We start from the raw sequence: 15,478 nt of genomic DNA, 5'->3' as shown, positions 1-15,478 counted from the left end.
CAGCTGAACTACCAACAAGCTATACAGCTCCACTACCATCAAGCTATACAGCTCCACTACCATCAAGCTATACAGCTCCACTACCATCAAGCTATACAGCTCCACTACCATCAAGCTATACAGCTCCACTACCATCAAGCTATACAGCTCCACTACCATCAAGCTATACAGCTCCACTATCAAGCTATACAGCTCCACTACCATCAAGCTATACAGCTCCACTACCATCAAGCTATACAGCTCCACTACCATCAAGTTACATATATACACTACAACAAAGCTAAAGCTTCACTATCTTGGTATCATTGCGTTTTTTGTCATGCTTGTTTCTCTTAATTTCCATTCTTATACAAATATCCATTATATTTGCATGAGGCATACCCAGAACAAGATTTCCACATCTTCTCGGGATTATGCCTTCTTCCATGGCCAATTTTCTAAAATTCTCTTTTCTTTTGTATAGGCCTATCCAACAATCTTCTTTATCATTTTTACTAAAACCTTATCATTTCTGTATTTTATTTTGTATTGTATTGCTATGGAGGAAAATAAATGTCTTCTGAATTGAATCATATCATATCATATCAAAGAGGGCTTATATTCCTCCTGCGACTATTTTAAACATCAGTGCCGGATTCACAGTTTGATATAAAAAAATAAGATTGTTTTATTATATCCAAACTGAAATACATCATTTATATGTTAATAAGCTGATCAATAAATTAATAATTAGTGGGTAGATTGCATAGTAAACACTATTCGGTAACTTTGAGTATGTTTTGATAATTGTGTGAAATCTATCTAGTGTATGCATGGGATTTAACTGTTACTACTGCTTCTGCTACTGCTGCCATTTCTATTAAGTTCTCTACATATTATACTACTAATTCTCTTTCTGCTACTCTTTCTATATGTTCTACTTCTGATTCACCTTATTATTTCCTGAAAATAATTTCAATTAATATTAAAATGTATCGAATGTATCGAACAGGCATGGTCCAACCACCCTCTAACATTTTCGCCCTATTTGAGATTTGATGTTTATTTACAAGAGGGACTTATAGGATAGCCTAGCCTCGACTCCGTATCCAACAAATGCTGTGTTCCGGAAACAATTAAACAGGTAAGGTCGATTTAAATCTCCATAGTTACATATCAAAACATTACCCTCTTTGGAGCCTCTTATTTCTAATTATTAGAAAATATTAGTTCTCTATTTTAATATTTTTAATTTTTAAAAAAAATGTATACAGTACAATAAAACTATTTACAGAATCGAATATTTAAAGAAATAAGATTAGGCTTAGTTTATGGTGAGGCTTACAACCTAGGCCTATCTTCACTTAGGCATATTTTTCTTCTCAAAAATGACAAAATATTATTACTTTTATTTTTTTTTTTAAATTTTATTCAGTTGTCAACCAACAGCGATGAAACCGCCACTAACAGGTTGAATCTAAACATAAACTATAAAATGTATTCAAATAAACAACTAAAACATAAACAAAGATCACAGATTTAACAATTTTACCCTTAAATACATTTAAACTATCACAAAATAAATCAATAAACCAATATCCAAACAAGTAACAAGTAACCTATTAAATGTGTTAGGTAACCGCTGAAAAATACCTCGTTTTGTGCATTCAACACGACCACAAGGAACGTGAAGCAAACACTTGCTGCGAGTACGAGTTGGTATATTCAACTTAAACAAAGCAACAATAGGACAATCATCAACGGAATTGAATGAGTTGTATAAAAAAAACATATCAAAAACAACTCTACGATTTTCAAGAGAAATAAGAGAAACATTATAATTACGACAAGTGAGAGTAAGGAATCTAATGAATTTGTTCTGAAAACAACATTATAAATACGCTGAGATTGAGTACAAGAAATTGAATTAAAAATGACTGAACCCGAAGACTGAACAGTATTCCAGGTGGGGGCGCACGACTGAACGGTACAATGATGTTAACTCCACCATTGCCCATGAATCTACAGTCCTTCATAACAAACCCAGTATTCTATTTGCCTTAGATACAACATAATTAACATGTAAACAAACATTTTACTTACTATCAATTAAAACTCCTAAATCCCTTTGAGAATTAACACAATTAATTAGAATCATCCCGACTTTAATATTAAAAAACATTTTATTATTCAAAAGATATTATGACTTCATTTGCAACTTACAATTATTACTGCTTTATTTGAGATAGCACTTAACTTTGTTATTTCTTAGTAGATACTTAGGCAATTTTATTATTACACCACAATGAGAAGACGTTGTTTTTTCGCCGTGTTGTCGAAGCTAGCGCTGGCTGTACTCAAGTTTTGGTTGTGTACACACAAACTTTATTCCGCGCACAACAACGTCATACGTGTCATTTGGACAATCGATTATGCAATTATTATTTTGCGTCATCACATACAGGTGTCCTCTTTCTAGAAAATTTACTATAAAAAAACATTTAAAATACATCAAATCGATTGCGATTTAAAAATATGTTTATTGTTAATATACATTTTGTTTTTGAATATGCCATTTTATAAGTCGCATAATAATATTTATTAACTTTTACCAAAAAAAATGGATCGAAAAAAAACCAATAATAATTTACCAGAAAAACTGTAATTTAGTGAAAATATTATTTTATCATGTTTTTTATTCTACGGAAGTGAATAACTTTATTAAATGTATAGTAGTTAGTTTGGCCAAATGTTCATTGTCCATGGTTTCACCCTAACGCTCCCCTTGCTGCATGCACTAAACATTATTTATGGCGCCCCCAAACGTTTATGGAAGTGAACTTATTTTTTTGACAGTTGACACCAACTTACGCAGTAGGAAAGTCAGCAAAGATAAGAGAGAAGTGCAGTAGAGTTGGACGGAAACTTGATGTGTAACTAGGCCTACTTGATTATACAATACTTAATTAGTTGAATTAATGTACTGAACTGTTTTATACTGTTAGTATTTTCAAACCAAATACGTAAAAAGAGGTAAGTTAACGTGTATGTTAAGTTAGAACTGTTTAGAAGTAGTACACTACTACTACACTACAGTAGTTTAGTAGGGGTTATTAGGCCCGTTCGTTCATCACTGATCACCAACCAACAAGCAGAACAGAGCAGAGAGGAGATTATTATAGAGAGTATTATTATTGTGGAAATGGCTCGTATTAAGGTTTAGGCAATCCAATATTGGTAAAGTGAAAAAAAGCTGGTTTATTTAATAAAATAGATGTCATGTTGAGTAAATTATGAATTTAGTTGTTTTTGGTCAAAATGATCAAACAAGACATCTTCATGATCAGGGTAAAATCCAACATACCTGATTACTCAAAAAACATAAAGAAATGCGGTTGGATTTGTTTCATCGTTTCAGATAATACTTGTGTAGGATTTTATTTATATTCGGTAAAAATAACTACCAATTATTATTCTCTGTAAGAATATCATGTATTCACTTTTCATTGGGCTCATTTTAGCGATCAGTAAGTTACCACACAGTATAATGGTGTGGTCTATTGATTGAACCATTGAGGGTTTCTCCCGATGATAAACCATTTTGAGTAACTATTCATATGAACATTGATGTATTAAACCGTCTCATCGGTGTGTCTGAGAATCAAAACAATTGGACACTCTAAGCTAATAATTAGTCTTTTTTTTACAGTGTTTCATTGGATGATACATTTTTTTTCGTGAGTAAAGAGTAAAAGATGAGCAATCTATATAAACTATTGCAGATTACAATTATAGTCAGTATTTTGTCTTTGCTAAAAGCACAAAGTAAGTATTATGTTTGTTAATGCAAAATATGTGTGTGTATGCATGTAAAATGTACAAAAAAAAAATTTGTTTCAACATGTGAACATTTATGTAGTTTCTAAAGAATCTTTAAAAAGAAGTAATTTCAATGTATAGAAAAAGGTTGGTGTACGGGCCTCATATTATTTGGCTATTTTAAATAGATCGTTACTGGGCTGAATTGCACACTTGTGTGGAAACAACAAAAATAGTAGCCACTTGATGGCGCTTATTCTTCTGTCCACAATGACAGGGGCTCGGATGGAGTATGGACAAATTAACACATGTATATGCATCGGTGGTGAAATCAAATGATTATCCAAATTCTATTCTGCTGTCAATTAAACAAATACGCTCTCTTACCGCGGCTCTTTATAGAAAGTTGCGAATCAACTCTTAATAACATGTATTCTGTCAAAATACACATTTCATGTCAGACTGATTTGTATTATCCATGTGTCCATGGATGGAGTAACCTACTACTAACTCTTCTGGGTTGGGTTCTTAAGGGCACACAAGCCAGATGTGTTCACTCATAGAGATATTATAATATCTCTATGGTTCACTAGACCAGAACATAAGTCCTTATCCAAGAAGATTTGTTCTAACATTCCAACAGAATTATAGAGGAGGAGTCTTGAACCAAGTGCATTGCCCAGCCTTAACCACTTGATCACTTGTTAAAGTTTTATAACTTTGAAATAAATTCCTATTCCTTTTTTGATTTTCTGTTAACAAAAAACATTTAAATCATAAAAGTGAATATATTTTATTCCTGTTTTCCTTGGTTACTACTAGCTAGACATACCGTAATTTATTTTTACTAATAATAAATATCATATGTTTTATTTGTAGATGCATGTCAGCAAGCTAAAACATGTGCTGAGTGTATTCAAATAAATCCAGAATGTGCTTGGTGTTCAAATGCAGTAAGTTGATAAACCATTTTATTTCCATTCCATTGTGAAAGATAGGCCTATTATAGCAAAGAGCCTATCAGCAAAAGAAGGTGTGGTGCATCACACCTCCTAAATTAGCTTGAATTTTGATGAAAAGTTCTTAATACTAAAGTGGCATTTTTTATTTATAAATAATTATTTAAATTAATTAATGTTTAGTTAGTTAGTCCAAAGTGGCCTAGTTGCAAGATTCAGGCAAACATTATGGGTGGTATTATTCTCAGAATACATTGAATTATTATTATGTCTGAGTCTTACAGTATGTCTTGCTTAGTCTAAATAATAGGGCGTTGGGTTATACTGAAGCAGGGAACTATTATGTCGGTGATACCGTATATTATTTAAATACCTATATTTTTATGTATTTTTTTCACTAATGACTAATGACAATAAATAATGTACATAAAAATCATTAAAGTCTACACACGGACAGGTAGAAATAATGACTACAGTCAATTAAAGCTTCATACATATTTTGTGGTAATTTCAGACTATGACTAATTGAAAGAAAAGATGAGACACAAATACTATGAAAGTGAAAAGTATATACCCACTTAGGTTGAAGTATATTACAGTATAGTATGTACAGTATAATAATTTCCAGACGGACTTCCTCATTGTGTTGTGTGGTTGTGTAGGTGGTTAAAGAGTTTCAAAAGGTGAATGTATCATTATGGTGTAAACACCAATTACATCATTCAGGTTGATGTCCCCATTTTGCGTAGCATGTGTGTAGGAAATATCAAATCTTTTGTTCTTATCCACCATTTGATGTTCCATAATTTTACATCGCCTTAACTTTTTTTCATATATATTGTATACTGTTTATGGTGAATAATGAACTAAAGTATGCTAATATTATATTTATATTAATAATAATATCTTGGATTTATAAAGCGCCTAATTATATTTATTTGAATTTAAATTTATTGTTACATGTTTATGTCTTCTCATGATGTATTTTTGTGAGGGTCCCTAATGATCAGCTGCAGCTGGATGGACCATGGCTACCCTTGTAAAATATTGTTGAAATAAATATTGTGAAGCCTTTTTAAGCGCTGTACATATTAACCCCGGTCATTTTTGGACTACCATGATGCAGCTATAGTAGTGCCTTGATCTTACCATGTACCCATGTGTACACCTGGTTTGACAGAGGCAAAATTAAGTGACTTGTCTGAGTACAAGCAACGCAATGAGCATTAGACTTAAACCAACAATTTCACGATCAGTAGGCCAACGTCCAACACACTACGCCACACGCCCTTAACATAGTTAGTAGTACAATTTGAAGGACTGTGACTGACACCTGTCAATTAAACGTAATATGATCAGTAATTGTATATGGTAGAACATTTAAAAATAATAAAAATGCCAATCAAAGATTGCTTTAATGCACTTTTTGATTTGATAAATTGTAATATATTTGCTATTCTAAAGACTAAAAATTGTGAAAACGTGCTGTAGAAGGACCTCTCTGGTGAAACCAGATGAAACATACCGTAAACAATGTCTCCATGATCACTTGCTTTGAATCTAAATAAACATATCACTTTATTAGAAATGATTACATTTGCTGGTTTGGTTTGAGTCCAGGCATAGAGATATTATTACAGTATTTGGTCTAGCTGCATGTTACTCAGAAATTAAAGTCCCTTCTTAGTATAAGGAAGAGGAATTTTCAAATTTTAAGAAGTATTTGATGATGTCTGCCAGTTATTGGTTTAAACACCCTGGTATTAATATTAATTTTATCTATACTATCCCACAGGATCTTCGCGACGCGGGGGCTATATTCCCCTGCGAGGGGGCTATGCGAGCGAAGCGAGCATCACTAGGCAGGGGGCCTCTTATACTTCTGAAACATCAGGCCTAGAGGCTTAAAAAAGTGGTCTGTTTTGCCTTTATTTGCAAGCGTAGACCCTTTTAAGTCTGGAAATTAGTTTACACCTCCCAAATATATGCGGGCGTGTACCATCTGGTGAGAAATTCATGACATACTATACAGGACATTGAAAATGTAATAACTTAGCTATAATACAATGTTGGCTAAGCGAAATGGCATGTTTTTTTGTTTAGTAATGTATGAAATATTTATTTTAGGTGCCCCACGGTACAGAGGGTTACTGGTAAATTAAAAAAATTGGTGAACATACGAACAATTAACATAATTTGTTTTTGCTGTAGTGTAGCGTACGTCGCCTGGAAAGTAACTACAGTACACATTTTGGTCCCTGGATGGAACATGATATCACGACTCTTAACCTAGACTTGCCCCAAGTCTGTATTGTCTTTTTTTAATTTATTTGTTTTTAATTTTATTTCGACCGCGATTTTTGTCTGAAAATACAGACTTGTGAAACATGTATAGAAATCGATTTGTAGACCGCAAACATCCGATAAGAATGACGTGGGTTATCATACCGTATTTGGCTATATGGGGCGGGCGGTATGTAAATATGGATTTCGATTCAACCAATGATCACTTTGTTCCAAAATGAAAAAGATCGAGTACGCACAGTGTGCTGAATGTACGATCGAGACTGTTGAAATATAAAATCGTGTTGCCAAGTTGTTTTGTTTATTGATTGTTTAGTCCTTAGCCTAGGCCTCCTTCGTAGGTCCTACTCAACTCGCACGTATGACCTGCAAAATAAAACGCCAATAAGGTAGGCCTACATACCACCACCGGCACACAACAAGATAGGATTTACACAAACAGGTCTCTTATCAAGACTAGTTTTCATGTTCTTGGGAAAAATCCCATCAAATGTTTACCAGACTACTACTAGGCATATAAAATAATTTCTAGCTTTCAGAAACTTTCATCAATGTACCCAAGTACACGTTGTCTAAACGTAACATTGCGCATGCGCACTATCTTAGTTGTTGAGTCTTTGAAATTCTGAAATATGAATATTAAAACGGTGTACGAGTGAGTAGCCAATCGCATGCAGCTGAAACTAGTCAATCGGATAATCGTATGCACCAAGAATTCTTGGTGTCAAACAACGTGACTTGTGCGTGTTTCCCCAGACGGAGTATACAAAATCAAGTAGTATATTATTATATTTATAATATTATAGTATTATATCTTAACCCAACGTTGAACGATTCGTACAAAGGCCGGGATACCGCTAGACAAGCGCTAGCTATTGTTTAGTAGTAAACAATGAACTATATAATGAATGCATATAAAGTGCATAATAGCCCTCTGACGATTTTGACTGTATATTATATTCCCCGACAAAAAGTACCCGTGTTCCCTGATGGGGCTAGGCTCCCCAACGAGGGGGATAGAGCCCCCCCGTAGCCACCCCACTGGCGCCACCACTGCTATCTCAGACTGTATAAAATGGGTGTCTGTTCAAAGCTTTATCAATAAAAGAATTTAGAACATCTGGTTTAAAACTGATTTTTCCCCATTTTCTGTAAAGACACAAATTTTGCACCTTTTTCATACAGACATAACCTCTTTGGAACTTCTATGTAAATGTGTCTAAGGCCCTGTTTCTGCTGCATATCACAATATAGGGTATAAAAATAACGTATATACAGTATATATAGACGACTGTTAAAAACAACTGTTAAATGCGTTTCATTGGAAGTATGGATTTAGGATTCCCCAAAATCCAGATTTGCAGTCATTGGCCAGGGTGAAAGTTTGTTTTCGTGCATTTTTTTTATGCTTACTGTTCACTTAAATTTCGACTTCCAACCTCCTGTTACCCTGTACCGCCGTACAATTTGAATAGCAAATATTGACGGTTCGCAGTGCCATTTTAGCTGTTGTTTCACATATAAATAACAAAACTTTGTGTCACAGTAAACAAATATACGATATATTTTGAAGGCAGAAGAAATACTGCAAGAAAGCAAGTATTTTGGAATATACCGTATAATATCCACTAATGATTGAGATAAGTTACGGTATACTGTATTTCTTTTATGAAACCCATTTCTGCTGCTATAAAAGTACTGTATTTATAATATACTGATGGTACTGTATATTCTTTGGCAGCAGTAACAGGGCCAAAGATGGTAGTAACACCTGTATGAATGGCCCTGTTTCTGCTGCCAATCCCAAATATACCGTATAAATATACCGTATAAATATACCGTATATATACCGTATATGAAATTCGTGCACCGTTTCCGCTGCACATACTTCGTGGGTGGGCTGTAAAAAAAGTTGGCTTTCATATACCCAAAATGCATTTTGTGAGACGGAAGTATGGATTGACCTAGAGTCTCGTGTAGTGAGGTTACATGACAAAAACAAAACAATGATGGTTTCTCAAAACGTCGTAGCATTGCTTTCTATTTTAAATCTAATGATCAGAAGTGGCAACGAATTTACATCGCACAAACAATCTAGAAATGTAGAATGGGCATTGACTAGATTTATGCAAAGAAGACGACGGCGTTTGCCGATAACTTTGTCGTTATTAAGTCTACCATAAATTCTGCTTTTATTTTGTTTGAGATACTTTTGTAAATCTCGGTATCTCTTCTGTTGCCATGTAGTCTCCCCCCAACTTTCGCTTCTCCCCACAATTGAATTGCAAAAATAGTTATTTCTTCAGTCCACAGTGATATTTTGATCTGTTGCTTGCTTATTATACACGTGTGTGTCAATGCAGCAGAAAAACCAAACAAACGCGTCACGTTCTGTTAGTTTTTGACCTCGTGTCATGGGCCGGGTCACATATACGGTATATTTTGAGTGCAGCAGAAACGGGGTACGAAATATACGGTATATTTTGGAATATACCGTATAATATCCACAAACGATGGGGATATTTATGCGGTATATATACCGCATATATATACGGTATATTTTTTATGAGACCCATTTCTGCTGCCGAAAAATATACCGTATATAAAATATACCGTATATATACGGTATATTTTTGGCAGCAGAAACGGGGCCAATGTATGTTAAAAGGGATAGCATGGAGGTTATAATAGCCTCCATGTCTATGGCTATATTTATAGTGTACAGAGTGCAATAATGTCCTTGCATTCCAACATCTTTGCAGGTGTTCCTAGCTACAAACAGAAAGTGACATTTTGTTTATATGAAATTTTTAATAATCTTTCAAAACTAATTATATTATATTCTATTTTTTAATTTGGAGGTAGATATTTTTTTAAATTCAATTAAAACTTGTGTGATGATGCTTTACTGTATTTTTCTTATATATAGACATTTGGTGACAGTGGTTTTTCAAGGTGTGATAAACCAAAAGCACTTATTAAAAATGGATGTCAAAATTCAAGTATTAGTCAACCAAAAAGTAACTTGGACAGTGTTGTTAGGGTAAGTGAATGTTTTTATTGACTACTTTATTTATTCGAATATATGCCCCCTCGAATAAGGGCCCTATAGAATTAGAACATGCCACGTGCATATACATACAATTGTATTTATTTTTATTTGTTTGTAGTGGAAAACATCTACAGTACTGTACTAAGTACTATTTGCACTTCATAATCACAATTTCAATGTTTTTTTCTTTTTAAAACACCAATATTATCAGGGATGTTTTTAAAACAGACCTTGAAAATCCCATGGTCTTTGTTTTTTGATATTTTGATATTATTTCTTGAACTTGGACTTTTTGGTCTAAAATTGTCTGTGTGGCCAATCCATAAAGAAACGTCTTCAAAATCCATGAGGGTCAGTTGGGGCCTTTATGTTATTAGACATGGAATGACCCAAAATTTAGATTTAGAAAACTCTTTCCAACAAAATACACTAACTTTAAAATTCCTAAATATTCAATAAACTGTGGTCTACCTTTTTCCCCTTGTTCGCAAAAGCAACTCTCTATAACTGCTGTAGTGTTAATGGATTGGGAAAATACACTGGGTACATACATTTAATAATGTTTATAGCAGGACAGACATAATTTGAGAATAAATATATTTAAGATACCATCCCCCGGGACGTTAGTATTGTTCAGGAGGGTTTTTAGGAGGCATTTATTCACAATAGGTGTTTATTCTAAGAAGAAGTTTTTTTTTTTTCGATGTAATAATAATATGGTAACATGTATAATAAAATAAATACCCAATAGATATGAAAAAATACAACACAATAATATCGAGAAGTGATAAAATACAGTAAAAATAGTATAAAATGCTTGGTAAATTGTAGATCAATCAATCAATAAATTCTACTACAAATATGTGTTGTAATACAATATTGTGCTTGTGACCGGCGTTTATTCGTGGAAATAAATAAAGCTCCGGAGGTGTTTATTCCAAACGATTTTCTATATTCTGAGGAAGGGGGAAGGGATTTATTCGTAGGAGGTCATGTTTATTTATTATTTATACGTAGGTACAGAGAGACACAAACGAAAAGAAAGAAAATAATGAATGATTTTATAAGTACTGTATTCCTTCCTGGGTATTTCAACATTTTAACCTGTTTGTTACTGTGTATTCACAATACCAAAACATGTTCATAATACCAAAAACATGTTCATAATACAAAAACATGTTCATAAATACCAAAACATGTTCATAATATACCAACACTAGCAGTGGTTTTGACCTCATAAGATGACTGGACTATTATTTCCTGTAATATGATATGACATTTCACCTACTGAAATTCCAATGTGTTGGAAAACAATGTTGAAGCCAATTAGCCTTCAAATATGACACTATAGATAGGCCTTCTGTTCAATTGTATGGAATGTACCATCTCTTCAAAACTAATAAATGTGATTTTCTAACCAGTAGGCTTAATGATATTTATTGTCAATAACTAAACTCCTCCAATTAAAGACCAGCTTCTTCAGACATGTCACAAAGTCGTATGATGCCACTACATTTTTTAAGAGAGTGGTTTGGTTTAGTAAGGATGTCTGACCAAGTTTGATCATGAAGGTATATACAGTACCGCCTTGGTTTGATAAATGTCTGTGCCATATTGTCTCATAATAAGACTTTACTCTCATTGCCTCATCTTTTGAATAACACCTAAAACCTTTGGTTCAATTTACAGACCATTAATGTTAGAGCCCATTCACACATGGCGTACGTGTGAACACTTGGCCATTTTAATTTGTTGATTAATTTACCGCTTGCATAAGCCACACCAGTCTTACGCCATACGTGTGAACGTACCCTTAGTGTATTAGTACTATAGGTTGTGATTTGGAAGGATCTGATGATTTACTATTATAATTAGTATTACTAGAATATTTTGTTTGTATATTATGTTTATGGATGTTGCTATTTGAAATAAAAGGAATGATTGAATTAAAAATGTGCACAATAAAGAACTTGGTTCAATTCAATAGAGTCATAAATAAGTCATAATAATAAATACTCAATGGTGACTGGTGTCCCAGTTTTATACATACAGAGAGTATAGTGGTTTATACTCATTGTAGTAAGATTGCCTTTTATTATAGGTCAATAACCTATAACCATAATAATAATATTATAGTCATAGATCACAGGTCAGTATTGGCTGTTGATCTTCAAAGAATTTGAAAGACAATCATGGTTTTATTTTGAAGTAGAGTATAAAGAATTGCAATAAATGTTCTTAGAAATTTTGATTAATGTATTAATACATTAATACAATTCTTATTATACAATTTAATAATAAATATTATTTTAAATATAAACCTTAGACTATGCTTTTAATTTCAATTTCATACTATAAATATTTAAATTGTTATTTGTAATTGTTTATTTTTGTTCGACATTAGTAATGTTTTACTGTATTTAGAACATTAGGATCTAATAAAAAACATTTTAAAAAGTATATGGTACCTGTACCAGTAGCTGTACCTTATTGTATCTTATTGAGTTACTGCTATTTAGTTATAATACGTAGCCTAATGTAAATACGTGAACGTGATTTGTTGAAACTGCATCACATGACTACCGCTGCAAGGATCGTAAATCGTATATATCCTCGAGTACGATGGTATTGACTGAGTAATTTTCGCGTAATTATCATATCCCTGTCATTAAACATATAAAATCCAGCACATTCTCGATTACGATGATATTGACTGTGTAATTTTCGTGTGGCAACACTCGTGTTTGCCGATAAATAAACAAAAGTCATCTACTGGGTCTTGAACTCGCGATGAAATTGTCACTCTATCACAAGACAACGCTTCATGCGCTGCGCCACGGAACTTACTTGAAGAAATTAATCAACTAAACTATATAAACTATGCATACATAGCACCCTCATTTGTTATTGGTCCTCCCTATATGTGATGAAAGACCGTTTTTGATTGGTTAACTCACAGTAGTAACCTGTACGCGCGCGACGCACTAAACATCCGGTGATTCGGCTCGAAGAAAACAAATTATTATTTATTTGGCCTACAGTAGGGCTCCTGATAATATTATTATTATTAATGTAGGCTTATTTATGGAAATTCTTCTGTTATTATTTAAACCACCTACGGTACTAAGGCTAGTGAATATTGTATTGCCAAGGAATCATTAATTAGTAATTATCTGTATATTATTCTTCGCAAGGTAAAGGTGTCTAGGCAGCTTGTTTACATACAATACAAAAAAGAGGTCTAGCCTAGCTACCCGACCCAGCAGATATTCTACTTGTTGTTGGCTATGTAATATAACAGATATCGCCTTTTATATCAGTAAAATATAAGATTTAACATCCCCTCTGGATGATATTATGTTCTCGGGAAATTATATATTCCCTTGGGAATGTCAAATCTTATATTTCACCTCTAAGCAGGCAATATCTGTATAATAATTACTGCTATTTAGTTATAATAACTAGGCTATATGTTATTTTTCATGCTATAGCCAATCCTTAAGCCAGATAGTGTAATTCTAATTTTTTGTCATGTTCTTTTATAAAATTGTTACCATATAATTAATCCTGCCTTAGTTTGTTTTAGCCAGAGTGATTCTTAAAACGGATTACTATACATACTGTATTTTATTTAGATATAATATATACATGAAAAGAAACACAGAACAGAGTATAGCAAATTAAGCGAAATACCACATTATATAAGATGTAACTAATCTACTAAATACCAACAACTTTAAATAATATTGTATCTATCCAATTGAAAAATAATATATAGGCTTTGGTTTATCTTACTAACTACTAGATAAGTGTTTGTTTTATGTGTAATTTTCTTACACAGTTGTTAATACTGGTTGGAGCCAATTTAGTCAAATCTGGTCTTAATCATAAATGTGTAAGAAAAAAGGTAAATGTATACAATAGATTTGTATGAGGGATGGTTGTTTTGTTTGCCTTAATGTGTAAGAAAAAAAAGTTAATACAATAGTTTTATCTGGCAAGTGTGGATAACCAATAAAGACATAGTAGTAAACCTTGAATAAAGTTCATCTAGTAAATGAGAAACAGTGAATGAGATTCTCAACAGCACATTAATTACCTATTAACTGAATAAGAAGTGCCTGCTATTAAGATTCCATTGTCTGTCTTAATTTCTCATAGCCTTGGCATGCCTTTTAATACACAGTGGTGTTACCATTGCTCGTCTGGAAGTAATTTCCATATCTTGAAAATATATACATTTATTTTGTAAGTTCTAAGTTTTATTAATCAGGATTGATTTGTCAGTTAATGTCAACATTGAGGACATTTCATATCGTTTCATAGACTTTTAAAATAAAAAAGATTAATTAAAATAAGTTGCTTCACAAGTTTTATATAACATACCTTAATATAAGTTTCAGTACATTTATAGATTCTGTATTAACAATTACAAGTTAACAAAAACACAATTTTGTTAAATGACACCCCTAGATGGCCGGAAATGGTACTCTCGCAGATAAGTTCATGATAAATGGCCGGAAAAGACACTCTCATGCAGCATGCTACCAATGAGCAAAACGATCATACTTTTTTCCTCCTTTTGCTATATACGCGTGCTCTGTGCGGAACCGCCGATTGTTTGATCATTCACTCGGTATTTTGTTTTGCGTTCAAGTTCAATCCGAACGTACATCTAGAGCCGGAAAAATGCACAGTTTGGGTGAGAAGGCAAATTCAATGCTTATACTATCTATATTTATATTTTATTATTATTTAGTGCCTCTTAGCCGAATAATCGTCTGATTTCTCTGCCTGGGCTGCATTGCTTACTCTTTGTACCAGGTTTCTCCATTTCTTTCGTTTGTTATCCAACTTTCTAAAATAGTCAACATCTTTCATTGTCTCCAGCCTCATCATATATATATATCATCTATATTTATTTACAGCAATTTGTTGAGTAAATTAAATATATCAATGTAAATAGGTGGTATTGACAATTGAGGTACGTATCGACTGGTTGCCTAGAAAAATATAATCGGATGAGCTATAATGTAAACTACAGTTATTCAAGTTTACACATTTTTCAATTTACGAATAACCTTTTGTGGGCATGTATTTGGATTTTGAGAGATGAGGTGAGGGTACTGGGCATGTCGGGATGGGGGCTGTAAAAAAGGAGGGTTCGCCCAACCATAAAACCCCCCTTGCTACAGGCCTGAATTGTATTGCAAATGGTTATACTGTAGATATGTATTATTTTTACAGAATAAACAAGTTAGTAATGCTGTAGGGTCAACACCAGCAGTTCAGATTCAACCACAAGAGGTAGTGCTTAATCTTAAACCAGGTATACAATGATTATTCTTTAAAATTATTATCAAAC

General features: G+C 33.1%; 1 protein-coding gene across 1 annotated transcript in view; it reads left to right on the top strand.

The window, feature by feature from the left end:
- The first annotated feature begins 2,872 nt into the window (after positions 1–2,872).
- LOC140063646 (integrin beta-1-like) overlaps positions 2,873–15,478 on the top strand; it is a 35,725-nt gene continuing 23,119 nt past the window's right edge. The window contains exons 1-5 of the mRNA XM_072110078.1: positions 2,873–3,012; positions 3,689–3,804; positions 4,678–4,751; positions 9,991–10,104; positions 15,361–15,442. Coding sequence (XP_071966179.1) covers positions 3,735–3,804; positions 4,678–4,751; positions 9,991–10,104; positions 15,361–15,442 — 340 coding nt within the window. The 5' untranslated portion in view covers positions 2,873–3,012; positions 3,689–3,734. The remainder of the gene's footprint in view (positions 3,013–3,688; positions 3,805–4,677; positions 4,752–9,990; positions 10,105–15,360; positions 15,443–15,478) is intronic.

This window comes from Antedon mediterranea, chromosome 1 (assembly GCF_964355755.1).
Source record: "Antedon mediterranea chromosome 1, ecAntMedi1.1, whole genome shotgun sequence".
NCBI lineage: Eukaryota > Metazoa > Echinodermata > Crinoidea > Comatulida > Antedonidae > Antedon > Antedon mediterranea.
Note: the sequence above shows the minus strand (reverse complement) of the source record. Positions and strands in the feature narration are given on the sequence as shown.